This window comes from Lepisma saccharinum, chromosome 1 (assembly GCF_977018435.1).
Source record: "Lepisma saccharinum chromosome 1, izLepSacc3.1, whole genome shotgun sequence".
NCBI lineage: Eukaryota > Metazoa > Arthropoda > Insecta > Zygentoma > Lepismatidae > Lepisma > Lepisma saccharinum.
In genome coordinates this window covers 121,325,077-121,353,053 of record NC_139229.1, presented here as the reverse complement: position 1 = coordinate 121,353,053, position 27,977 = coordinate 121,325,077, and the positions used below count along the sequence as shown (strand labels likewise).

At 39.6% G+C, this 27,977-nt stretch overlaps 2 protein-coding genes across 5 annotated transcripts in view; one reads left to right on the top strand and one right to left on the bottom strand.

The window, feature by feature from the left end:
* Window positions 1–4,494, top strand: part of natalisin (neuropeptide natalisin) — a 28,490-nt gene extending 23,996 nt beyond the window's left edge. The window contains exon 3 of the mRNA XM_083119371.1: window positions 2,704–4,494. Coding sequence (XP_082975497.1) covers window positions 2,704–4,494 — 1,791 coding nt within the window. The remainder of the gene's footprint in view (window positions 1–2,703) is intronic.
* LOC145987635 (COMM domain-containing protein 4) overlaps window positions 1–27,977 on the bottom strand; it is a 136,611-nt gene that overhangs the window by 81,141 nt on the left and 27,493 nt on the right. For 2 of the 4 annotated variants that reach the window (XM_083122095.1, XM_083122102.1), the window contains exon 2: window positions 24,968–25,015. The gene's annotated coding sequence lies outside the window, so the exon portion shown is untranslated. The remainder of the gene's footprint in view (window positions 1–24,967; window positions 25,016–27,977) is intronic. The other 2 variants (XM_083122109.1, XM_083122119.1) reach the window with 1 other exon arrangement.

The window sequence follows — 27,977 nt, the reverse complement described above, 5'->3', positions numbered from 1 at the left end:
GTGGTAATTCAAGTTTCTTATTCACTGTTTTCCCCCGGGTTATTCAATATGTCACAAATGCTTCACATGTAACTTTTAAAAATCCCTTTCTCCCCTGGGTGGCCGCGAATTTATGAATAAGTGCTCTACAGCGTACCAGCTTAACATGCGATTTTAAAGACAGGTAATGGTTAATTATCTGACGAGATACAAATTCAATTTAAACAAGAAAACAGACACATCCAAGAAAACAGACACTACATGTCAGTTGTTGTGGATGCATCGCGCGTTCTTACTATTCAGGGACTTGATTTTCGAAATGAGTCTGATGCAAACTTTAACAAAGAGAATTTCTTCGATACTATTGAAGTAAATATATTGAACTTCAACCTTAAAATGGAAATTACACTCAAAATTCGATTCAAAACAAATTAATCTGCGTAATGTCCACACTTATTCTCAGCAAAATAAGCCAGGAAGTGGAAGAGGCGTATTCGCACTGATGTCAGATAAAACAAAAGTCTTTGTGCGAAAATGGAACAGGACAGATATTTGTATGGTGAGCAGTTAAAAGAACGCTTTTTAGGATTTGCCACTCTTCAATCATTAGATGTAGGTTCGCTCTTTCTCGTACATACGAGTCGTATCAAAATCGAAGAACTTCTTCCCAAGAACTCCATAGGTGCCTGTAATTGTGTAGCACAAACATACGTTGGAGTGGTAGAGTGAGAGGTGTGCCAGGGTCAGTATATTTCTTGAATTATGAGAGAACCGTAACCTTTTTCAGATTTTTATTCCTGTGATAACATTTCCCTGTAAGGTGAATCGCAGATTTTGCCCAAGACTCTTCAGCGTTACGAAGATGGAACTAAAGTACTCCTCTTAATGGATTTCTTCGAAATCCTAGGAAAGTATATATTGACATTTCACAAGGATCACACACTAGTTGTATTCTCTGTAACAATTCCAGTTTCCAATACAACGTGTGAAAGAACCTTTTCGTCCTTGAAACCGATGCTTGCTGCCTCATTTGGCTGTCCTTGCTATTGAGAAGAAATGTCAAGTCCTGGACGTACCGAAGGTGGGCAATATGTTCTCCAAAGTAGATACAGCAGACTTCTCTTACAGGAGAATTGCACTTCACTAAGTGACTTTCGTTGTTTCTAATACTTAAGAAGATTAATTTCTTCCAACGTCATGTTTATTTTGCAAGAAAATTAAACTCTTTGGAACATTTTTTTCGGCATTTATATTATTATCTTATAACTTGAATATTTATATCAGTAGTTTCATCTCAAGAAAGACGATGAATTATAAAATTATAAATGTCTTCCAATACTGAAATAGGCCACTAGAAACAACGCAATTTAAGCCAGTTCCCACGAATAAAAATAAAGGATGAATGCCTTTATTAAAGCGAATCACATGGAGATAAACTCGTTATCAAGAAGTAAATTTCGACAGTAAACGTCCCCTCTAAATGAAGGACAAACACAAAACACTGTGCATGAATATAATAAAAATAATAATAATTATTATTATATATATTACATATAATAATATTATAATTATATGTGTGTGTGTGTGTGTGGATGGGTGTGTGTGTGTGTGTGTGTGTGTGTGTGGATGGGTGTGTGTGTGTGTGTGTGTGTGTGGTGTTTTCGGGCGTTTGAATGTGACTGACCCCATCAATATTTTGTCGCCCCCCTTCCGCCCCCAGTCACCTTTCCTTGGCGCCGTCACTGTTGCTAATATTGCAAAGAAAACACAAATGGGAAAGTTGTCTAAATCTGAAGACAATATGAATAAAAGCAGACTTTTAAGAAGGATATATTATGGGATCTAAATATTTCATAACACATATTATCTCTAATACTTGAGCAATTTGCTCTTGGTTAACAAAATAGCTGTAAAAGACATAAGAATTTTTTGTAAAAAAATCTGTTTGATAGGTCTTCACGCTCAAGAAAGTTTTTTCTGAACTAAACTTCACACAAGATTTTGATGTGTCACAGCCATGATAAAAGTTGATTCATTTAAACTGTGTTTTTTACGCGACGAATGTGTTTTTTATTCGTTGTCACTCGAATGAAATAAAATATTAATTGATGTTTAACGTTGCTATTAATCTAGCAAGATATAAAATATACAATAACTAACCAAATTACGAGTAGTGGGCCAAAAATGTAAATTGTGCAATTGTCTGAAAACATCAAATATTCAATCTTAATTAAATGTAAAATTTGCATCAGTTTATAATCATAAGAACTGTGTAGTTGTCAAAAGTGGTGACCTGATAGTGTGAGATAGATGTCAAACCAATCCAACAACGGGTATATCTTAAACATTCAGCAATCCATTATTTTATGTAGATTTTATAACTCCTTGCACTAATCGCGACGATGGGGATGGTATAGTATAGTAAGATAATCTGTGTAAAAGTACTGTAAGCTTATGTGTAATCCTACTTCAAATAATAAGATGAAACTGATACAGGGACACTCGTAAGGGAATCCTCAGGTCCATGCCAGGACCTGCAATCTTCGGTGGCGAGATCACGAGTCGATTACAAGTCGCCAACAGGAAAGGAGATACCAAGGGGATCGCCATTCGGCCCGCGATTTGAAATCCACATAAAAACATAAATTCTTTCTTTTTAGTGGCTGTAAAATCATTCACCAATAATAACATGCTTTCTTTACTCATACAGTTCTTTCTTTACAGGACATTACGGAAAACTTTGGAACGTCATTGGGCAGATATCCTTGCGGTAGCACACATGTACAAAACTTCAACTGCAGCCAGAATGAGCCTATATCACTACTTGACTTCACGGAGAGGATTGGAAGGTCTCTGCAGCCCAATGATGCGCAGAAGAAAAACGCCAGAGATGTTCTTTCCAAACCTGATCCCAACTTCTGGCCAACAAGAGGTCGCCGAAACGACGGAGGTGGTTCAAATGTTGAAGACGGTCCATTTTGGGCAGCAAGGGGAAGGAGCCTTAGCGAAGAAGAACCATTTTGGGCAACGCGTGGAAGAAGCACGAAAGAAGATGATGATCCGTTTTGGGCGACGCGCGGCAGAAGTGTCAATGAAGTTGATCCATTTTGGGCAATGCGTGGAAGAAGCACCAAAGAACAAGGTCCGTTCTGGGCAGCGCGAGGAAGAAGCAACAGCGAAGAAGATCCTTTTTGGGCAACACGCGGAAGAAGTACCAACGAAGAAGATCCTTTTTGGGCAACGCGCGGAAGAAGTACCAACGAAGAAGATCCTTTTTGGGCAACGCGCGGAAGAAGTACTAACAAAGAAAATCCTTTTAGGGCAACGCGGGGAAGAAGTACCAACGAAGAAGATCCTTTTTGGGCAACGCGCGGAAGAAGTACCAACGAAGAAGATCCATTTTGGGCAACGCGCGGAAGAAGTACCAACGAAGAAGATCCATTTTGGGCAACCCGCGGAAGAAGTACCAACGAAGAAGATCCATTTTGGGCAACCCGCGGAAGAAGTACCAACGAAGAAGATCCATTTTGGGCAATCCGCGGAAGAAGTACCAACGAAGAAGATCCTTTTTGGGCAACGCGGGGAAGGAGGATCAAAGAAGAAGGTCCGTTCTGGGCAGCACGTGGAAGAAGTACCAATGAAGAAGATCCTTTCTGGGCAACACGGGGCAGAAGTACCAACGAAGAAGATCCTTTTTTGGCAACGCGCGGAGGAAACGTTAAGGAAAGTCAGCCACCTTATTCAAGCTCACGCCAAGGAACCAAACAAAACATCCAGACAGTTGTTACGAAGCAAAACAAAGACGATCAAACGACATCCTACGGGACTTTGCACGAAACGGGAGACAGGGGTACAGCCGGAAAAGCAAACTTGAACCAGATGGATAAAAGACACAATACTCCAGACATAAACAATGATCTTGGAGTGGAAAGCGCAGAGACTGGGCCATTTTGGGCATCGAGGGGCAAGAAACAGAACGTGCAGAACGCGGTTCAAGAATTAATGAATCAACTTCGACCACGTACTTCACGCCAGAATAATGTCCTCGATCCTTTCTGGGCAGTTCGGGGCAAACGGATAACGCTGAAAGATTTAAAAGAACGATCAAACGACCCGTTTTATCCATCCAGGGGTAAAAGAGCTACCAAAGAAGATCACGTTGGAGACAGAAACAAGGATGGTGATCGATTCTGGGAATCGATGAAACAAAGGCAAATGCGTGAGGATGTTTTAACGAACAGGACAAAGAGAAGTCTACCAGACATTTTACTTCGCGAACCCCAGCTTGTCATCGAAGAAAGTAACCAGGATGTGAACAGTGTGGTACTACCTGAAGATTCGCTCGCAGATACGCAGAGATCGAAGAAGGCCCTGACGCAACTAGGTTATCTACTCTCAAAAGTACTTGATCACCCGGGCCAATTTCACGTTAAGAAAGATGCAAAAGGTATAGCAGATATCGAGTCGTATATTATGACTCCTCGCGAAACATTTTGGGCTGCACGGGGAAAGTAGTAAATTGTCGTAGACGCTAAATATTCCTTAAGTATACCCAGTGAATCTTCTGAAAGTAACCTATGTTATATGCAAGCAATACTCAATATTACATCATGCACACTGTGAAAGTTACATAGCTATATTAAAGTGGTAATTATGTATTTCCTTCTAAATAAATCGTGATTTAAACATTCATCTAATGTTTATACATGCATAGATATTAAAGAAATAGTTGATGTTGGAAAATATAGAAATACAGCACATGTAGAAGTAAATGCAATATAGATCACTTCGGAAACGTCGTAGTAGCGTACAAAAAAATCGCATTATACCCAACTCCTGTGTGAACAAAAACAGACAACCTCCCTTTGAAACCAAACTCGATGAAAAATCTCGTATCTTTACAAACAGAAAACGAACAGCAAACAGATGCTTTGTTTGTTCAGCTGCTTACCGTAATCAAATTCAAGGGAATTATTTTTTACCTCCGCTACGTGACGCATGTTAATTAATGCAAGTGACCCATCGCCTACATTCGAAGTTGTCAAAGCGCTTTCTATACCTGTAAACGAAATAGTTTTTCCACCCACATTATATTTACCTTAAACTATATACAAAATAAATTATTTACTCAAAGACCCATATGAATGCTTTATGCTCAGTGTTCAGCATCTGACATCAAATGTGTACGCGAAAGAAATACATAACCGTGTAATGTAAGCTTACACATTGGCTGATATGAGAAAATTACAGATCTTGTGCGATGGGGAAATATTTGGACAGGCAATTAACATAAGCATACAAAGAAGGTGAAATGAAGTTGTTCAAATGGAAGTTTAAAAACCGTCGTTGAAGATTTGAAAGAATAATGCCTATTGCAGAAAGACAAAAAACACTGTCTCATGTCACTTTGTACTAAGTGTGGTATTTTCTATATAATTATGTATGTGGACTTTCAATAATATTAATTCCTTATGATCAGCTTTAAAATATCATGCCTTATAATGATATAATCGGGCACTGATGTCACAGTAACCTATTACTTCTCTGCATGTTAGTGACAATGCTAATTCACATAATCTATGTCTATTTGGAATATTTTACGTAGCTTTTCTACCCCTGTAGCTTAGGTCTGATGATTAGAATGAATGATAAACTCGACAACGGAACAAACACACATTTTCAGGCCTCACCGTCGTAGCGCGATACATAAACCACTCCACCACAGAGACAAGCTACCGTCACATATCTAATTTCAAATGAAGTAACTCAAACTCCAAATATTTATGTATGAGAACACCTATGCAATTTACCTATAAAAGAGTGAAGTCAAGAGGTGTAATATCATCTAAACTGCCGCGCTAAGACAAAAATCTCTTCTTGCTAAATCCTAAATCCTTCATAAATCAACATTCATAGCAGATTAAAAACGTACGTAAAGCAGGCTGTAGGGGAAGTTGGACAAAACGATAATGTAGGATAAAACGAGGAGACTTCAATCTATGAGTAAACTAGCGGTGACATCTAGCAGATGAGAGACTCCTTTTCCAACAGAAGTGGGTTCAGCAAGCACGCATGATGTGTTGTTACACTCGCACTAGACAGAGTTTTCAGCTTATTTAATATGCAAATTTAATAGGCATCCAGTGATTATAAAATTAAAATAGAAGTGCAGTACAGAAAACTAAGATTATTTAGCTGTAACTTGACCTTGTTGGAAATAAGAATCGTTCAATAGTGCCCAATATTTGCCATTTAATTCAAAGAAATTTTTATTATTATTCATTTTTAACTAAGTTATTTAAATTATCATTATCTTCTTTCAGAATTATAAACAAGATAATTTACATTTACCATTGATTTGTGGGTGATATATCTGCAATGTATTGTGATGTTATTCTTGGTCCTAAAATGCATTAGCCTAAATGGATTTAGTAGCTTTCTTTTAACATTCCCTATTCAAAATTAATTCAAGAATGATTAAGAAATTATCAAAATATTGTAAAATATTCTGGGGAAAAGATTTGTCTAATGTAAACCTATTTTAAAAAAGTAACATATTTTGAGAGAATTAAGTTCTTTTCAAATTAAAGATACTAAACTCTGTGAGGATAAAAAATGACATCCACATTTTTAATACGGAAGTCTAAATTCAACGTTGGAAGCGGCTCCGGCGCCCACCCAGCGTCGAATAACATGGGTACCTGGGGGAAACCCTGGGGGGTAAAGGCGGTCAGGGGCGTGATGCTGATCACATCACCTCCACTCACGACCGGATCAAGAAAGTGTGGGGCGTTACCCCCACACCCCCTATACGCATTCATGGCGTGGTGCTATGCACAGGAGAGCACTTTACCTTCTTTTCTTAAGTCTAAATTCAGTCATTAATCATACGTAATTTTAAGTTGTTCACTTGCAAGCCCATGGTTGTAGTTAATTATTTGTACGTGTTGTTTGCTTGTATTTTTACTGCTGATTGTCATCCCTGCTTTGTCATACAGATTCAATAAAACGAGGAGAAAGCAATTCTTCAGACAAAAAAATAATGGCTTGAAAAATGATAGCACACAACAGCAAAGTTTTGACAAGTGTACTAAGGTAAAAAACTTAACTGTTTTAAATATTGCGTCTCTACTTTCGCTGTGTACGGTATACCCCTTCATGATGATACAAACACTTAGCACTGAATAAAGGTGCCGACGTTGTGTTGAAGAAGGCTGCAAGGTTTAGCAACTCAACGCTAAGATTGTATCGTAAACAGCTGATTACAACATCCACGCTCATCTGCTCACTTACGATTGAAAATTCGACGACAGCGACAAATTGTTTTATCTTACCTTGGTCACGCTGTACTTTGATTCTAGGGTTTGGCAGATTTCTTCAACAGGGTTTTGGACTTGAAGTTGCAAGATTAGTGTTATTTTAGGACACAGCTGCTTACAGTGAAGGTACAGTCACCGTAATAATAAATTGACACCTAGATCCTGAAATTCTCGCTTTTCTGCAAGGCGTTTGGTGTGTTGCCTAACTCTACGGCGATAGAAGAACTTCCTGTTGAAAAGTTGCCTTTGAAGTCTGCGCATCGCTGGTGGATTTAGGCAACACACATAACGCCTTGCAGGGAAGTTGAATTTCCATTTTTTATTGCCGGTGACTGTATGTGTCCTGAGAAAACTGGGAATTCAAAGCACACAAGCAAATTTATACGTTAACACTCGATAACAAAGCATTTCCTCTTAAGGTAAGTTTCTGTGTAATTCCGAAGCACGTACACCTATCAACATATTATAATTTAGGATCAATGAACATCCTTGGAACAGAAAGCCATAGCAACGGAACGCATTATGGGGCGTAACTAAACTTAATCGAATAAACAAATTGAATAATGCCATGACGTGCGATCGTCAAAGACGTTGTTTCATTCGATATATCAATGCAAATATCTACTGCTCCAGGTGGCACAATCCAACGTCCATCGCATATTCGGGATAATACATGAGGTATAAAGTCAAAGTTCAATAAATTGCTGATTGATTTAATTGATTGATAATTAGTTTTTGTTGCAAGTCTGTTCACAGCAGCAATGCATTGATTTCTCTGTGCTTGTTGAACACTCGACTCGCTAACTCAGTTCATGTCCCTCGCAGGGCAGGAATATTCCACTGCTTTTGTTCCTTCATCTCATCGTTGTGAAAAACAGAAAGAAGTAGAAAAACTACTTTATATAATAAAAGGGTGCAGGCGCGCGAGTGTGTGTGGTGGGAGGGTTGAGAAAGAGGCGCCTCAGTGGCATGAGTCGCGTCATGTGTTACAGTGTACATATAGCCATCGTTGAGGTTGGTGAGGTTACACATATGTTGGTAACTTCCTTTAAGGTCCACTATATGCATAGAAAGGAAAATCGGAACGACCTGCAGCTAAAGTATTTTCTTTACTATTTTTATTTAACGTCGCTTTACTGCCACATTTAGTTAATCGCGACGATGAGGACGGTGTGATGAAATTGATGAAGATATACTCACAAAGAACAGCCATGCCGGGATTCGAATCCGTGAACCCTGGCGTTGCAGCGTGCTTTGCTAACCATTCTACCACGGAGGTCGGCAGTTTAAAGTGAGATCCGAACACAGGGTACCTCCACTGAGGATCGAACACGGAACCCCTTCATTACAAGGTGACAGCGTTACCAGGAGGCCCGAGGAAGGATTTATATGACCCATCGGCATTATATGTACAGTCACGGACACTGCCGGCTTATAAATGAATACATTTACTTTCAATGGAATCGTTACAAGCCGCCGGTGTCCGTGACTGTACATGTATATATTGCACGCATATAGCCAACACGGTATGTTGAATTTCTAGGCTTATAAAACTTAAAGGACCTGCACACCCACTACCTTCCCCCACACCTTCGCCATTAGCTCAAAGAGGCAGAAAGGCAACTTTAAAAAACAAAGTCGAGAACAAAAATAGGCACGTACGAATGTAGTACGCAAGATACAAAGATGTCCGCGTTGTGAAAAAAGAGAAGATTTAATTTTGAAATAGCATTTATATTTTGTATTAGAGATTACTAAAAAGCTTCGGGTAAAATATATGGCTTTAAGTCATGCTTCTGAAAAAGCTTACGCGTATCGGTTTGTTCGTTTCTTGCAGCCACAGAGAGAACATATAATTTCAAATCACGCTATGTCGCAACGTTACCAAGCCAGGGAAATTGCACCTTGAAAATATATTGCTGCAATAAAAATAAACACTAATTTGAAACGGAGCAACAGCTGCTACTGCTCTTTTCACACTGTTTTTCATCCAAACTGTTAGCCAGGTCATGGTCATTCCTCTGCAGTTATTTCCTTCCACATCCTATCATAAATTAATGTCAGAAATCAGATTCGCAGAATTCATCCATTCATCCTAAATTAAATTTGATTGTGGAAATTATGGAAATCAACCAAGCAGAGAGTTACATAGTTCAATAATTCGCTCTACAGCTTCTACTTACGAAAAAATATCCAACAACATTAGCCGACCTCCGTGGCGGATCGGTTAACACAGAACGCTACGACGGCAGTGGTACAGATTTCAAATCCCGGCCTGGGCGCATGCGTGTTCTGCGTGTCACTAAATGAATTTCATCATATCATCACCTATCGTCATCGTTGCGATTAGTCAAAAATGGGAGAAAATCGACGCTAAATAACAAAAATTATATCAAAATCCAGTAACTTTAAACACTTAACGAAAGTAATTCGTTAAATTTTCAAATACAGTATAATACATGAAGGATAAATTTACATGTACATACTATTTAGTAAGTTATCTAGTACGTTAAAAGGTTCAAGCGTACTCGATATTATGTTAAAAACACATTTAGTGACCTTAGTAGGTTGCTGATTGCTCTCTAGGAGTTTGAATTTAATCCTAAAAAGTCAATAAGAATTTATATTTTGCAACTGCAATATAAATTCAAAACTTTACATCAAGAAAGACCAATACTTATTGTGCGTATTGAAATACATTGTTACATTGGAGTATGGAGACATTCTCCATGGAAATGGTGTAATCAACACAAGACTCCGACCGCCTTTGCTGCGCTTCTTGATCAAAGAGAAAATTGCACAACTCTATGGAACTACAGGTCTCGTACAATGAAATGAAGCCGGCCGGTAAATAAGCCTTACAGTACGATAAAAGACTGTGTTCTTCAAAATCACAAATATTGTAAAGTTCGTAATACAATCGGCTGCAAAGATAATAATAAAATTGTCGCTTCCTTCGTTTCTTTCTTCAACATCCAGTCTAGTGATTGGTGTTTCTGTTTTAATTCTTCAACCTCACATTAGTTGAATGGACTTTCTAGTCGATAATTTGCCACTTTCTGTACTGTACACAATCAAAAACTAATACACCTAAACTTACTTGGATTGGCTGATAATGTATTTCTCTTTATATTTCGAAACAAATGGTGCACTTGTTCCTACACAAAAATTATTTGAACGAAAACCCGCCAATTTATTTCATTCCAATATGCCAGAGTCTACGTAAACAATCTGCAAAGATTAAAGGGTGCACTGTCAAGAAAACGCTGCTCTCGAATTAGATCACTGTTGGGTGCGTCCGCACATGTTGCTATAGAACGCATCTAGTTCGAGGCGAACATTGTATACTCACGTTACACATAATACATAACGTACTAATATATTTTATAAATACTGAGACAGGTACACATGAAAATCCACGGTGGGTTGGGATGAATGTGGCAGCGGGCCGTAGTTTGAGCAGACCTGGTCTAATTCAAAGCGAAATGCACAGCACGCAAACGTAAATTATCATTATATTTTATTGAACTCACTTCCGTACCTATTGAAGTTCATGGTGGCGTTGAGGACGAACGGTACAATAAGTATGAGGTACACACAACGAAATACATAACCTAAAACCTTCAGTAGTGATATTTGCCAAGTTTCTTTGCGAGCACCAGAGTGGCATTTGAAAAAAATTGCAGTTCGAGTGCTCAGGGCATTACAGTGCGTTCGCGCGGGTGGAGGCGTACGTGTGACCTACTGAACTTAAGCCAACCCCAATATTGTGCCAATTCTAACTACGAATTTACCAGATGTACTAAATACATTTTATTCATTATAAACAGAAACAAATTTCGACCATCGTGTGTTTTTAGTCCGCTTTACGTCATTACACTAGAGTCCATCACACATTAAAGAGTCGGCCGGCCCCCAGCACATCGCACTACGATGCCTTTAGTGCCGGGTTCGAATCCCGGCCTGGGCATGGTTGATTTGATTGATTTTCTTTATTTTACTTCGCTTTTTTTGTGCCACTTTTGGTTAATTTGCGAAGATGAGGATGAGTGATGATATGATGAAATTGATGAATGGACACTCACAAACATCCATGCCCAGGCCAGGATTCGAACCCATGACCCCTGGCGTAGTAGCGCGATGAGCTAACCACTCCGCCACGGGGGCCGGCGGCCTGGGCATGGATGTTTGCGAGTGTCCATTCATCAAATTCATCATATCATCACTCATCCCCATCTTCGCAAATTAGCCAAGAGTGGCACAAGAAGCGAAGTAAAAATAAAGCAAATCAATCAATCTAATCACATTAAAGAGTTTTAGAAGTTTCATACTGGTTTACTAAATATGGGAAAATTTTGAAGCACCAGATGCATCGGGCTCAGTCAATGGGAGAATTAATGCTATTAAAAGTACATGGCAGAATAAAATACTGTTCAATTACTATTACCGAAAGGGTGATCTGAAGATTAACAAACGGTTTGCCTATTGGCGTAGTAATAATGTCATCGCCTTGTAATAAAGGCTTCGATGCTCGGTGGAGGAACATCGTGGTTCGGATCCCACTTTAAACTGTAGGTCCGGTCCCGAGTATCCTATTTCTGCATTAAGTGGTCTTCAATATTCAGAAAACTACAATGCCAGAGATCCCGGATTCGAATCCCGACCCTGGGCATGTGTGCACTTTATGAGTGTCACTACATCAATATCATCTCATCACTCACTCTCATCGTCGCTATTACAAAAAAAAGTCAAATTTAATATTGAGAAAATAGTTAAAACTAACTAGTTCAGGCCACAAAATAATTTCTTCCAGGAATAAATATTTGAAACCAGAAGAGAAGATCCGGGTTGGGGAATTTCACCTCAGACATCCTACAAACAGTACCTAGCCATAGGTGATATTTTAAATAACCTTAAATGCAATACATACGGCAAAAGTTTAATTAGAAGCAATCCTCCTCTTCTGTCCGCCTTCTTGTATCACCTCCCAGATATTTTCCACCGTCCACGTTCTGACACATTTGGCGCTCCCCTCCCTGTCTCTTGCAGAGTTTACAACTTGTTTCGGAGATGCGAAATCCCGCCCCTCCCAAGGCAGCGCCGTCGACCAATGGGAACGCTCCATCCGAATCGCTCCCCCGCTCACAATTGGCATACCTGCGACGATGTAGGTGGTTTGGAAATAGCCGGATAGTAGTATAAGTTCCCGTGAGTCGAGCCTACGTCCCTCAGAGAAAGGTAGCTCCCCATCCGCAAGTCGCACGCATCTGCAGTTTTCGTGATCTTCCGCCCACGTCGTCCGATACCAGTCAGGTAAGTGCAGATGATGCCATTTTTCTAATGTAACTTTCTTCCATTTACATTTAATGGGCACACAATTTCTGCTGGGCAAGTATGTATAGCAAAAAAAAAGTATTATACACTTTTTGAAACAAAAAGCAATATTTCTAGATTAATCGTCACGATGAGATATCAAACACTTAAGTTCCGGGTTCAAGTCCTGGCCTGGAAAGGCTGAGTGTCGCTTCATCAATGCCATTATCATCGTCACGATTACACAAAGGTGAAATAAGCGCCGTAACATAAGAGAAACACAAAGAAATGTCCAAACCCTTCGTATCTCGCGGCCTGCCTCGGTCATTTCAAGCGAATGCTGGAATGGTACCTTTGACTACGCCGCAAACACTTCCTTATCAAAAGTTTGGTAACGTTAGTTTTAGATCCATTACGACCGAACCTACATATTGATGTGATCCAAACTTCTGTGCATCCATCGAGTATCGAAGACGGGCCCCTTGATTACATTGCGTCAGCGTTAGGCACTACACTAACGAGAAATATCTCTCTCGAACTTCATTGTCGTTCTATATTCACTTCCTCCTCAATTATTTTTTTTAAAAAAAAAAAACATTTTTGATGCTATATTAAATTTCCATAAGTCATCTCCAAAACTAGGGATGTGCCGAAGCCGATTACAGATGTATAAAAATCGGCAGAAATGGACATATCGGCATCGGTATCGGCATCGGCAAAAATCCGATATTTAAACCGGTACAGATTATACTAGAGTTTTACCTTCTAATAAGTTTTATATTTTAGTTTTGTAAGATTTATTGAATTAGGTTATGACTCATCATTATTGTAGAGTTTTTGTAATAAAATTATTGCAAACTCTCATTCAGAGGATCAACCTAACTCAAAATCGGAAATAAAACAGTACATTGCTGAACCAGGATCTGCTGTTGTATATTGGAAATTCAAAAATGAGTATTCAAACCTGAAGCAAGTGCTGAGAAAATATTTAGGCATACCTGCTGCATCAGTATTCAGTGATTGAGTGTTCAGTGTTGCTGAACAGATTTGCGATAAGAGAAGAAGTAGGTTACTTTCTGAAGCGCTTCCAAAACTCGTGTTTCTGAAGTTGAATCTGGCAGCAGTAAATTTCTAACATTAAGAATAGGAACTCATTTTGAATTTCAAAGAACTGCTTGTGTACTAATGTAAAATCTATTCAGAATCCATGTTCTTCTTAAAGGTTCACATAAGCACCTTTTGTAGATGCAAATGTACATTCACATCTCTTGAGAATATATATGTATATACTTGATATGCAATACAAATGTACATAGCAAATTTATATTTTTCATGCTGAAAATAACATCCCATTTCTGTTTAATAATCTTATGTATCGGAATCGGTTAAATATCGGCATCGGTATCGGTTTCAAAAATTATCGGTGAATACATCGGCATCGGTAAATTTTCAGCTTCGTCACATCCCTATCCAAAACTCTATATTTCTGATTATTTTACGTCACTTGTCGAACTCGCTAGGTTAATCCCGTATCTCGAAAATGAGGATGAATGATGAACTGATGGGACAAAGTCACATCCACGGATTTACCAGATTGGAAACCAGAACCCGTGAGGTCATAGCCGGATCTGATAACCGCTTTCGCAATAGAGCCTTGATTTACCAAGACACACAAGCACAATGGAATATAATGCCTGTTAAAAAAATCACGAAGTATTGGCTTAGTATCCTGGCAATAGTTATATTTTTGCAACGAACAAAATATTAATTAATATTAATTAACATATCGCTTGCTGAATGAAACATACAACGCATATCACACAAGTCGGCAGTGATTGAAAGACTATGAAATGCACATGCAAGTTACTTTTGCAAGTTATGATCTACCGTGCGTTCATTTCGATCTTCGGCCGATAGATCGGGAGAAGCATGGCGGGCGGCGCTGACGGAGATGCCGACATTTGCGGCCTCTAATGTCCGCTTATTTTTATGGACATATGCAGACATTTATATAAATATTGCAAAACGAGCACTAACCTGTGTTATAACACGCAAAAGTTCTTCTGTAATTCATCACACAAATAAATACGCTTCAGAAACGATGTTAAGAGCCACAGATAATAAAACATTTTAATCATAGTTTTGACCAGTAACGTCCTGCTTAAGTTTATATCCTTGAATGAGTTTTGTGTCGATGGGGATCGTTTGGAGGTTTCAAATGTGCAACACTGTATCAAGATTACGCTGCAGACGAAACCGTTAAAAGTCAATGGTTTTCGTGAGCTTCCTTGCAATCCGAAATCTCCGAGCTCGAGTTTTTTGTTCCTTCGCGACTAGATGAAGACAGAGCTGTGATATAGTGGCGAGCAGATGTAAACCAAGAGCGTGTTAATTTCGTACTGTGCGCAAGAGTGTTATTCTTGGTTACTTGCCGTTGCTTGTTTGTGTTATTGCAGTGTGTATGTGTGTTGTGTCAGTGAGACGATTGTAATGCCAGCCTCAAGGTTCACGTTACGAGGGGGGCTTCATAAGTTCTCGGCCCGACCCAGAAGGACTTTAGCTAACGGCACGAAAGTTTCAGGCTATTCAAAGTATTCTCCCCGAAGGTCTATACACTTGGCACTTTGTTGCTCCAACTTCTCTAACCCCTCCAAAAAAAATGATTTCTCCTGGTCTGCAAAAAACTGATCGGCAGCTGCTATAACCTGGTTATCACTTCTAAATTTCTGTCCTTTCAGAACTTTTTTCAGTCTAGGGAAGAGATAATAATCAGAGGGCGCTAGGTCTGGTGAGTAAGGTGAGTGGTCTACGCACTGAAACTCTAGGTCCTTCAGAAAATCCATTGTTCTTCCAGAGCCTTGTGAACGGGAGCATTGTCCTGCAGAAACAACACTTCTCAATTTTCCCTGGCGCTTTTCTTTAATAGCGTCCTCTAACGTAGCCAGAAGACTGCATTAATATGGTTTGTCCCTTTGGAAGGTAGTCTGATAACAAAACACCATCCTTATTCCAGAATATTGAGGCAAGCAGACCTGCGGACCTCTGTGCTTTGAATTTCTTTGGCCTGGGAGATCCTGAGTGGCGCCACTCGCACGATTGCTGTTTGGTCTCAGGATCAAAGTAGTGGAACCAACTTTCATTCTGGGTAACAAGCCGATTCAAAAAATCGTCCTTAGAGTTCGCAAAATACCGCAAAATCACCTGACAAGATGCCACACGTTTGCATTTCTCATCGGCGTTCAAACGTTTGGGCACCCATTTCGCGGAAAGCTTGTGCATGTCCAACTGATCATGGATTATTAACCAGACACGTTCTTTGGATATGTGCAAGGTCTCAGCTATCGCTTGAAGTCAAATTCGTCTGTTACTCAAAATCAGGTCATGAACCTCATCCACTTTTCTCAGAGTTGACACTGACACTGGCCTCCCACACCTTTCACCATCTTCTGTGGAAAAATCACCACGCTTCAAGTTTGAGCACCATTTCTTCACAGTGGAGTGTGAATGGCAATCTACACCCAATGTGTCTAGCATGCAACCATGGATTTCCTTCGGCGACTTCTGTTACAGGAGGAAGAACTTCATGACACCTCGCAACTCCTCCTTGGAATACTTCAAATTTGGCTGCGCCATGCTTCAATCAATGGCCTGTAAGGGACAAACCGTTAGTGATACGATCATCCCAGCTGGCACTTAAACTTCCAAAAGATCAATGGTTCAAATGCAATGCATGATTTCAGGATGACATGTGCGGAAGGGGGTTAGGCCGAGAACTTATCAGCCCCTCCCCCCTCGTAGAACAAAGAATTTTTATGTATGACACTTACGTGAAAACAGACTCGTGTCGAGACGTGTGTAGGCAATTTGTACAGAAATTCCCAGGCGTTTCACCTACACATAGAGATACGGTTAGACATCTTGTCCTTAAATTACGAGAAACTGGATCGTTAAATTGTAAAACACCTAAGCAAAAACGACGGATTCTAACCGATGCAAAACTCGATGAAATTGGTGCAGCGTTAGAACGTTCTACAAACAAACCTCTACGCCCTGTTTCACAGGAGATGGCCGTGTCAAAATCATCAGCACATACAGCCACTAAGCTACTAAAATTAAAACCGTACAGCAAGAATTACGGCCCCCTGACAACGTAAGTAGAGTAAATTTCTGTAATTGGGTTTTGCAGAATATTGTAGATGGTATTGTTGATGAACAGGTAATATTTTTTTTTCGGATGAGGCATGGTTTCACTTGCGTGGTCATGTTTGTTCACAGAACAATAAATACTGGAGCACTGAAAATCCCCGAATAATACACGAAGTTCCGGTTAGATGATGCAAAAATTGGTATGTGGTGTGCTGTAAGTGCAAAAAGAATAATAGGGCCTATATTTTTTAAAGACACAATAAATTCAGAGAGGTGCCGCACACAAATACTCGCGCCGTTTTTTCAGTTAGCCTATTATCAGATAATGAGAGACAATATCGGCATTTTCAACAAGATTCGGCCACAGCCCATACCGCCACTGATTCTTTGGACGCTATAAGGGAGGTGTTTGATGACAGAATAATTTCTAGAGGTTTATGGCCTTCACGTTCGCCAGATCTTACCGTATGTGACTATTATTTGTGGGGAACCTTAAAAAACAGTCTACCGAAATAAGCCTCATAGCATCGACGAACTAAAATACAATATAAGGACAGAACTGTGAAGAATTACTGAAGAAAAACTTTTGCGTGTGTATCAAAATTTCATCAAACGATGCCACGAATGTGTGAATGTAGGTGGATATCACTTTGAACAACTCTTATAACACAGGTTAGTGCTCGATTTGCAATATTTATATAAATGTCTGCATGTGTCCATAAAAATAAGCGGGCATTACAGGCCGCAATTGTCGGCATCTCCGTCAGCGCCGCCCGCCACGCTTCTCCCGATCTCTCGGCTGAAGATCGAAATGAACGCACTGTACATCCTTATATGATATGCAACCGAGGTGTAAGGGGTGACCTTCCACGTGGGCGCCCAAAAGTCAACCTCACTTCCACGTAGTACACCCTAAACTTCATTTTGCAGACGAACGAGGCTATGGTGACTGGCACGATGACCAGTATAATTTTGTGTGTGTTGTGCTGTTGTTTTTTTTTTTTTTTTTGTCCTTGTGTGTGCTGAGTGCCTCTTTACACCATCAGCTTTTAACGAAAGTCAGAAAATTTTAGGGTTTTAGTTGTACGGCATTAGTTATGCCACTTAAGTTATGGTAAGGGGCTGGACCCCGTATAATGTGACGGGTGCAAAACAGCTTTAGTGCTGACGCACACAAAATTTTAAATTCAAATTCAAATTGATATGCAACCAGGTATGTTAGGATGTAATGTGGGTCAAAATTGCGTGACAAAGTATAATTAATAGGGTTCTCTTGTGTTCGCGCAGAGTACTAACTAGCAAAACTAAAAGAAGCTCATATAATTAACGTTCATGTCAACTACGCCTAAGAAGGTTTATCCTGGTACCGCTCCCGCCACTCGGTGGTCTAATTGGAATACCTTAGCAGCCATCACGTGAGTGCTTCCACCCACTAACAGGAGCGCTGGGGACAGCAAATGTTTTGTTTTCTGCCTGACAGAGCTCGCCGTTCGATTTATGAGGGGAATTTGAACACTCGGTTCCCACAATCACAACTGAGAGGATGAGAAGACAAGCGAAGCATAAGGAACAAGTATTTCGGATGGCGAACGGAAAATAATTTTCTCTCTAAGGATTTGAACAAACTCGCCCTTGCGGAAGACACGTGCAAAAGCACGGACAGTCGCCGTGTTTTCATGAAACATACGATTGGCAACAACGGCCCCCAGACGACAGATCATTTCTTGGCGGGAGCGGTATCAGGATAAACCGTCTGGGCTATATTTATAGCTCCGTAACTATTAAAGTTACGAAGATAAAATTTTGTGGAGGACATATCATTCACCAGTAATCGTCATTGGTTCGTCACTGAGGGTAGAAATCGAAATCATGTGAACTATAAATAGCTCCACAAGTGTAACAGCTAGAGATTTACTGAGACTAACAAACTAAGATCTAAAAATTGAAGGTTAGGGTATGTTAATAGGTGTGAGCTGTCAAGAATCTATTTTGAATTGCAAATCGATAACTAAGGACTAGATAAACAACTACAAAGATCATGAACGTTTGTTTGGGAGTTCTCTAAAAAAAATACACTAGGACATTAGAAAACGTGTCAACTGTTTCCTTATCTGCCAATCAATCAACACTTGATATCTGGAACAGTGATACATTCAGTTAATAATATTAATATCCAAAACTAAATTTTAGCAATACATAAAATATGACAGTGTGTACCATTTGCCTGTCCACACTTATTCACGGCGCAGCATGTGGCTGTGGATTTGAACATTCAATAAGTGATACTTTTTTTTTGGTCAGTCCAATACATCTAAAATACAATATGACGTTACTCTAGAGCTTGATTTTTCTCTACTACCCCTAATAATGAAACGCTACAGTAAAACCACATGTCGGTTAAAAATACTTCTGCACTTTTATGCTAAACCTTTCCTCCCCATAATTAAGTTGAATTAGCGGCGAGTTGAGAATGCATGAAGTTTTACACAACCCACACATTTCCACCCTGCACTATTAATTACAACAGTTACTTTCCTTTCATCAAACGAACCTTCACTCTGCCGCGAGAATTACAATCGTATGTTCCAATCTGTATGAGCAAATAATGGCTGCACGGGAGACCGCGTTTGATTAGAGGACGTGGGTAAAGGCACTTGAAAATAACATCTCGTTTCATGTCCTTTTGATATACAGCGGAGCCATCTCGACTCCAACATATTCCTTTCATAGGTTCTCCTCGTTGGTCCTGAATAATACATAAACACCAGCCTATGCGCACAAAATGCATGTATGTGTATAAAAGCTATGCAATTCCATTAAATTATATTGGTTGCTAGGTATGGTATCAACAGAAGACCTTGCAATGTCTCGGTCTCGTCTCCATAAATGACTAACTCGTTCTCGTCTCGAGTCTCCAAATACTATACAGTATAAATAGCATTACAACGAATAGAATTAATTAATGATTTGATTTTATTTTTGTTATTTAGCGTCGATGTTCTGTCACTTTTGGCTAATCGCGACATTGATGATGATTAGATTAAAATGATGAAGGGACACTCACAAGGAACGTCCATGCGCAGGCCTGGACCACTCGCGTCGTAGCGCGCTGTGCTATCCACTCCGTGTCGGAGGTCGGCTAGAAGCCATTAAGGCAAACAACTTTTCACAATATTTTTGGGACCGTTGGTTTCTGGTGCTGACGATATCGAGGTACGAGACGCCACGTATGTTATCGGTGCGTGTGCAAACGCGCTTACGAAATTCGTTGGTACGGTCTGTTCATAAATATTTGTTGTTTCTTGTTAATCATACTTTTTACTGATTAGGCGGAAGAAAGTTTCGCATGGAATCCACAGATGTGATGTAGTTCTCTGCACACAGCTACTGAAAATACCATTTCAAAAACTTCAAGGGGAACCACGGATCCTATTGATCAGAAATGTCAATATGTTGCATCATACTATCTTATTGGCAATCAATCACGATCTTTTTCTGTGTTTTTATCAACATCCGAAGTTTATATATGCCACACACTTGAAAAACAAATAACAAACACACGTGTATACTAATACAAAAGCCAAGCTTCTCATGGCGGCAATTTGCAAAGAATCAATAGCCAAAGCCATTAGGACTTGTTTTGTACCTCAGTGAAAGTGACGTAATAACAGTATGGTGCAATCGGCTCGTGTCAAGTCTATTGCTAAATAATGGATGTAAACTACAAAAATGTATGTCTTTTATCAGCAATACATCTAGATCTACCTTTTACGAACTGAGAAAGAAGTTTTCCTACTTTGGCTTCTTAGCGAACTTCCGCACAGAACTGAGAGAGAGAGAGAGAGAGAGAGAGAGAGAGAGAGAGAGAGAGAGAGAGAGAGAGAGAGAGAGACACCCCTCATGTCACGTGGCAATGACACTTGATTGACTGATTGATTTGCTTTATTTTACTTCGCTTCTTGTGCCACTTTTGGCTAATTTGCAAAGATGGGGATGAGTGCTAATATAATGATACTGATGAATGGACACTCACAAACATCCATGCCCAGGCCAGGATTCGAACCCGGGACCCCTGGTGTCGTAGCGCGATGTCCTAACCATTCCGCCACGGGGGCCGGCTCCAATAATATTTGAAAATAAACCTAATGAAGCATATGCAAACTTTCCCATCTTGATTTCTTAATATTCGATATGAAGTGATGTGCGACGCGATATGCTGCAAGCAGTGTGTTGATTCGGTGCGAGGGTTCGGTAAAAACTAACGGTTCGGTTGCTTTATATAACCATCATTTTTTTCCGTTCGTATACACACCTTAAAGTATTTTTAAATTAATACTTCCTCTTAAGGGCAATAAAAAACGTACATAGTTACTAAGAAGTTTGCATATGAATGGCTTAATGCAGAAAGGGACCTGAGTCACATTTTTGAGGTATCGGAGTTAATGGTAGTTTTTATTTTCCTAGTTACAGACACATCTTTTAGTGCAGAAAGGACGTCAGTCACACGAGGCTATAGCCAAGAAAATGCACAGTGAAAAGTGTACTTTAATGCAGAAAGGTACCTGAGTCACTGACTCGGGTCCTTTTCTGCAATAAACTTAGCTACTCTGTAGCGACGGGCACTGGTCCCTTTCCAAAGAGAAAGAGAAATAACTGTGTGGAAAATAAACTTGGCAACTCTGAAACAAGTGACGAGCGATTTCCGTAAGAATAGTGCGTCTGTAGCCGTGGTCTGTAGAGGGTGATATGTGTTAGTGCAGAGCGGTGGCAACTGTTGTGAGATGTTTTGTTGCTTGTATTACAGATATGCAGGACGAGAGTAGTGTTAGCGACGTGAGCGTTGACAGTCCAAGAAAACGTCGGAAAGGAATTCGACATCCGGAAACATATACCAGAAATGTGATTAGAAGTGCAAGGGTCAATGGACAGGAGTATGTGAACTACAGGGGTGTTACAACTCCTGCGATAAGAGTGCGGTCGCCTTGTAAGTGCCCAAAAAAGTGTTATGAACAATTCAACGAAGACGAACAACGTGCTGTTTTTGACATATTGTATAGAATGCAAAGTAAAGATGAACAGGATAGCACATTTGCAGAGAATGATCCATGTTGAAAATGTTAAGACACATCGTCCACGCAAAGAAGATGCTACGTTACACAAAAAGTTGTTTAAGTACCACATACTACTGGCAAGTAGCAAAATACAAGTTTGTCGTGAGGCGTTCTGCAGACTTTATGATGTGTCAGAGAAAAGAATAAGGCGTTTGCGGAAGTTACTGTTAGAATGCAAAATACCTCATGATATGCGCGGACAGAGCAAAAGTGGGAATATGATTAAGGCTGAGGATATACAGGCAGTGCACGGACATATCGCGTCTTTTCCAACTAAACGTGGACATTATGCAGACATCAAATACCTACATGAAAACCTGTCAATTCAAAAGATGTATGAACTGTATAAAGAAAAATACCCTACGTCCAGAATAAAATAAATACAGTAGACACGTGTGGTTTCTGTGAAGACCAGACTAACAAAATGAAAAGTATACTCTTAAATGACAATGCAAAAGGAGTTGCTGCTGCCGAATTAATAGTTCATAAAAGACGATCAAACCAGTTCTACACAGCACTGAAGGAATCTGCAACTTTGTCTCATTGTAGGGAAGATATAGTGGGGCTGTGTTTCGATTTCATGCAAAATCTGGACCTACCAAAAGTCCCTGTATACAAGACATGTTCTATTTGCGTCAGCTGACTGTAAATACGTTTCGTGTGTTTAACATGAAAACAGGACATCCTCAGTTTTACTTGTATCATGAGGACAATCAGGAAAAAGACCAAATGCCGCGGGGTGGCGTCTTTCCTGTTAGATTATATTGCAGACTATGTGCCTCTTAGTGTTACAGAATTGCATCTTTTCCCGGACAATTGTCATGCACAAAATAAAAATCACACATTGTGTCGCGTTCTACTAGCATTAACAGACACTGGAAAATTTCACAAAATCGTGCATCATTTTCCTATCAGAGGTCACTCAAATCTTCCATGTGACCGGCAGTTTAGTGTGATTCGACGTCCCATCAGACGTTGTAGCCACATTTATACGTTGTACGAACTGTGTACGATAATCTGTAATACAGCTCGGGGCGGTAAAAATACTGTCAAACTTATTGACACCAGTAACATTATTGATTTCGCAACGTGGTGGTCTCATGTCTACAAAATGTGTCATCTGTGGAAACTATCATGTGTTCCTACAAGAATAACAGTTGGGCTGAAAAGTTCGTAGGCTAACATAGTAAAAAATATTTTTTTCACAAAATTCGATTTTATTATTCAATATAGTTGCCTTTGAGGGCGATACAACGATTATAGCGGTCATACAATTTTTCGATGCCATTTTTATAGTACGATTTCTCTTTAGCCTCAAAATAGGCCTCAGTTTCGGCGATTACCTATTCATCAGTGCTAAATTTCTTTCCAGCGAGCATTTTTTAAGGTCTACAAACAGGAAAAAGTCACTGGGGGCCAGATCTGGAGAATATGGTGGATGGGGAAGCAATTTGTAGTCTAATTCATATAATTTTGCCATCGTTTTCATTGATTTGTGACACGGTGCATTGTCTTGATGAAACAGCACTTTTTTCTTCTTCAAATGGGGCCGTTTTTTCGTGATTTCATCCTTTAAACGCTCCAACAACGCTATGTAATAATCTCAGCTATCTCGATCAACTTCACTTTACGATCATTTAAAATTATTTTGTGGACTTTTTTGATGTTTTCGTCGGTAACAGCCTCTTTGGGGCGTCCACTGCGTGCATCGTCTTCGATGCTCATTTCGCCTCGTTTAAATTTAGCAAACCACTTCTCAACGGTTGATTTTCCTGGTGCAGAGTCCGAATAATGTTTATCAAGCCAAGCCTTGGCTTCAACAGTATTTTTTTTTTTCGCCAAAAAGCAATGCTTTATTAACACACGAAATTCTTTTTTATCCATTTTTTCACAATAACAAAAGCTGCTTCACTCACAATGCTATATCTCACGAACTAATTATCCGGCAGCTGTGCAATTTATACACGTATCTTTTGAAGGTTAGTACTAAGTAAAAATCACATGGATTTAATTCTAGTAACGCCATCTATGAGTCAGCCTACGAACTTTTCAGCCCAACTGTTAGGCAGTATATTCAGATTTCCAAGTATCATTACTTTGAATACTGTGTTGAACATAAGGATACTGTCAAGGTTTCCGATTTCATTAAAGGTTTGACGTCTCACACCTTCTATCCGTCCAAAGGTGCAAGAATTTAATTCCTACGCCACGTACGTTCCCAGTTGCACATATGCCGATCAAGCTTCCTAAATTGAAGGACATACGAACTGCCTTCTCGTATGTACCAGACGACGTCAAAGGATTTTATGAAGATATTCTTCAGTGGCCCACTACACGCGCCAATGAAACAGACTCAGATATAAAGTAACACATGCATGTATGAGCTCGTACATTATTGTACTTCAAACACCAACAATAAAGTCCAGAAAGTGCAGTATACTGTCATTTATTGATGAATTTATAATTTAATTTTCTGTGGCATATATAACCTAACCTAGCGTATGTGGCAACGACAAACGGGCGTTTGTAGGACATTTCTCGTCTTATTTCTCACAGTTTCCACTGTTATTGCAGAAAGGTACCGGAGTCACAACTTTTTCATCTCCACTGTCTCTAGCAGAATACTGCAGGGGGGCGCATTGAGGGTTGCAAACTCAACTATTCATTATGCTGAATATTTGAGCCAACAACGGTACATATCTTTCTTACACTATCAATATTATACGATTTTTCTTGTTTTCCTCGGAATTGTGCAAAAGTGACTCAGGTCCCTTTCTGCAATAAGCCATTCATATATTATGACATAAAAATGTATGCAGATACCGAATACCAATTATTTTGAAAACCGGAAGTCTCTATACACTATACAATCAAAGTGTTACAGAACAAGAACTGCTACACATTAAGTTAAAAGCTTAATAAATATTATTACCACGAAGAAAACACTAAATTAACCAAGTCTCACTTTCTCCTGCTTCCCTATTCAGGTTACACTCAATTACGTTAAATATAATATTAAAACATTAGAAAATATAAATCATCTAATACTCAAGTAAAAACATTTTGAAAATTAATTAAACTTGTCAGGACTTCACTTACCACTGCTGAGAATCAAAACGGCAGCCGTTCACAACAACAGGCAACCTACTGGAGAAAACAAAATATATCAAGTTACTTCCTCATACAAAATGTTACGTGTTGTTACAAAGATCAATTAATCTCTAAGCCAAACTAAACACAAGGTGTACTTACTATCGGATTAAAAATTATAGATATTCGAGTTTGGACGCCAATTAAAAATTAACCAGTAGACCTACATAAAAAACGAGTTAATCTGCGTTAATTTCTGCTAGCCATTTTTTTTCAAGTAGGCCTTATATTTTTTATCGTCGTGAGAATAAAAAAGGGCCTTTTTTTAGTTTTGCAAACGATTGCTATCTTTGAAATTCTGTAAATAAAAAAACGGGTTGTCCGATCATTATGAAATTTTAGTAGGTTACAGGCAGAAAGGTTTTATACACAATTATTAATTTTCAGCTTTTCAAAATTTCTCAAAACACAGTTATTTTCAATTTTGCCAAACAACTTGTTATTGGTATTGGATAGACCTACAAATACAATATTGCCCTTGTTTTGAAGCTCTTTGCATCTGTTTTTAAAATGCATTATCATTGTCAATTCACATTTCGAAACCGATTTTATACAGATTTTTATTCAGCGAGGTAAAGCTGTACGTGGATCGTGGCAACACTGCAAGCATTGAATCGCAGCGGCTGCTGGCGTTTTTTTATTTACAGAATTTCAAAGAGAACGATCGTTTGCAAAACTAAAAAAACGGCCCTTTTTATGTTCTCATGACGATAAAAAATATAAGGCATATTCGGGGGAAAAAATTGGCTAGCATGGATTAACGCAGAATTGAACAAGTTAAATTTTGATGTAACTCGTTTTTATGTACGTCTACTGGTTAATTTTTAATACGACTCCAAACTCGAGTATCTTTAATTTTTAATCAGATAGTAGGCACCGATTCCCAAACTGTACTCAACTATGCAAAGGAAACACATTTTAAAATGTGACAAGATCACCAAATTATGAATTTGTGCGGCCATGAACTGTGTATGGATAAGTACTGGGTACAAATTATATAGCTCATGCAGTATGTCATGAAGCAGTGTGGATACACTACTGTCGCATAGTTAAGTATAACTACGATATGAGAAAATATTCTATTAAAAGTGTCAGAACTGCACAAAACATAGTAAAAATTAATCCAAATGTTTATCTGGTATACAATAGAGTAGAATACATGAATTAGAAATTGTTTTAGTGCAAAGACATACATGCAAAATATAACAATTTGAAGATCACTTGCTCACCCAAAAAAAAAAAAGTTCTATGGAGTGTGGTTACCCCTAACGGCCACGGACGCCTCGCAACGACGTGGCATGCTCTCTACGGGCAGCTGGTTCAATTCCTCATGAAGAGCAGTGCAGAGCTCTGGAATTGTTCTTGGTGGAAGCTGACGGTTGCAACTCGTCTCCCTAATGCATCCCATGTGTGCTCTATATGGTTCATGTCTGGAGACCTTGCTGGCCAGTCCATGCGGTCAACCAGCAGGTTGGCTCGATGCGCACATGTATTATCGTGCATGAAGATGAAGTCTGGGCCGACTGCGCCTGTACCTCCGAGCAGTTAACAGTCCCTCCAGCGAAGACGTCCATTAAACATGGTGTCTGGCCACACCAGTATTCCACTATCACCAAACTGGTCCCTTTCCTCGATGTTCCTGGGAATAAATCGTGTTTTCTAAGAGCACGTTCCTCCATTCGTTCAGTTCAATTTCGATGGTGCTGACTCAACTGTAAATGGGCACTTCTGTGCATTGGATCAAGCTGGACACACACCACTGGATGTCTGGCATATAGAGACCAAGTGTCCTGAGTCTCCGGTGCACAGTTTGCCGAGAAACTCTAACTCCTGAGGCGGCTGCAAGCCCTGAGGGCAGTTGTCTTGTAGGCGTCCTTCGGTTTCGTTGTGCAGTTAAGACCAAAATCGGTCCTGTTGTAGCGTTGTTACTCTTAGACGACATTGTACTGGCCTACGATGAACATATCCTGTGTCTTGGAAACGTCGCCAAGCCTGGAAATAATACTTTGTAGCACATTCAGCGGTGCTGAGACTTCAGTCTGTGTTTGACCTACTTCCAGGCGTCCGATAATTCTTCCTCTAAAAAAGGGTCCAACTGACGTCTTTGTACCATGTTCGTGCACGCTTTACCAAGAGATTGTCCTTTGATCACAATGGGCGTTCGATACAGAATGAGGCACTCTTGGTCTTCACTGTGTTTTGTTTACCTTTCGACCACGATCCTATGCGTATTTGACGCTGGCAGTACACTTGCCTATGCACGTAAGGTGAGTTACACTCCTTGATAAATATTTACGGTGATGGCGCAACTCTCCCCCTTCGCCAGGGAGCGCTATCATGTTATTTAGGATGTTTTGACCTTCGTGCATTTTTCTGGTTGTTAGTCGATATTTTATTGTTTTAAAACGTTGATTTATTTGTCGAATTCTAAATAGCTTAAATTGTGGTCTAAACTTGACTTTTCCTATTGAAAGGAATAAGGCGACGTTATTTTCACCTACAGTAGTATTTATATGGTTACTAAAGTGAATTTCAACAGTACTGGTCTTGCAAGATATAGCATCACTGGTTCCGGCCCACATAGACCAACTTTTGCCATGATTATACATTTTGCACGTGACGTGATATTGTTATATTGGCTGTGTCGCCTCATCCCCTCTTATATCCCCAGCTACTTTTTTATAGCGCCGTGTTGACGTGAAATTGGCATAATATTGTTATCCGGGAATCCTTTATTTTCGATTTCGTACGACCATGAGATAGGTGATGCCGCCGAATCTAGATGGTGAAAACTAAGAATAAATTGTCATCAATTTAGAGTTAACGGTAATAGCAGCGCCCCACCCCTTTGACAACTAACATTACTCTAGGAAGCACTTCGTAAATCTAGCTCCTTGAAAGTCAAGAACTCCATTTAAGGTAAAATTTAGGTATTTTATCCGCACCAGGTTTGGCAACA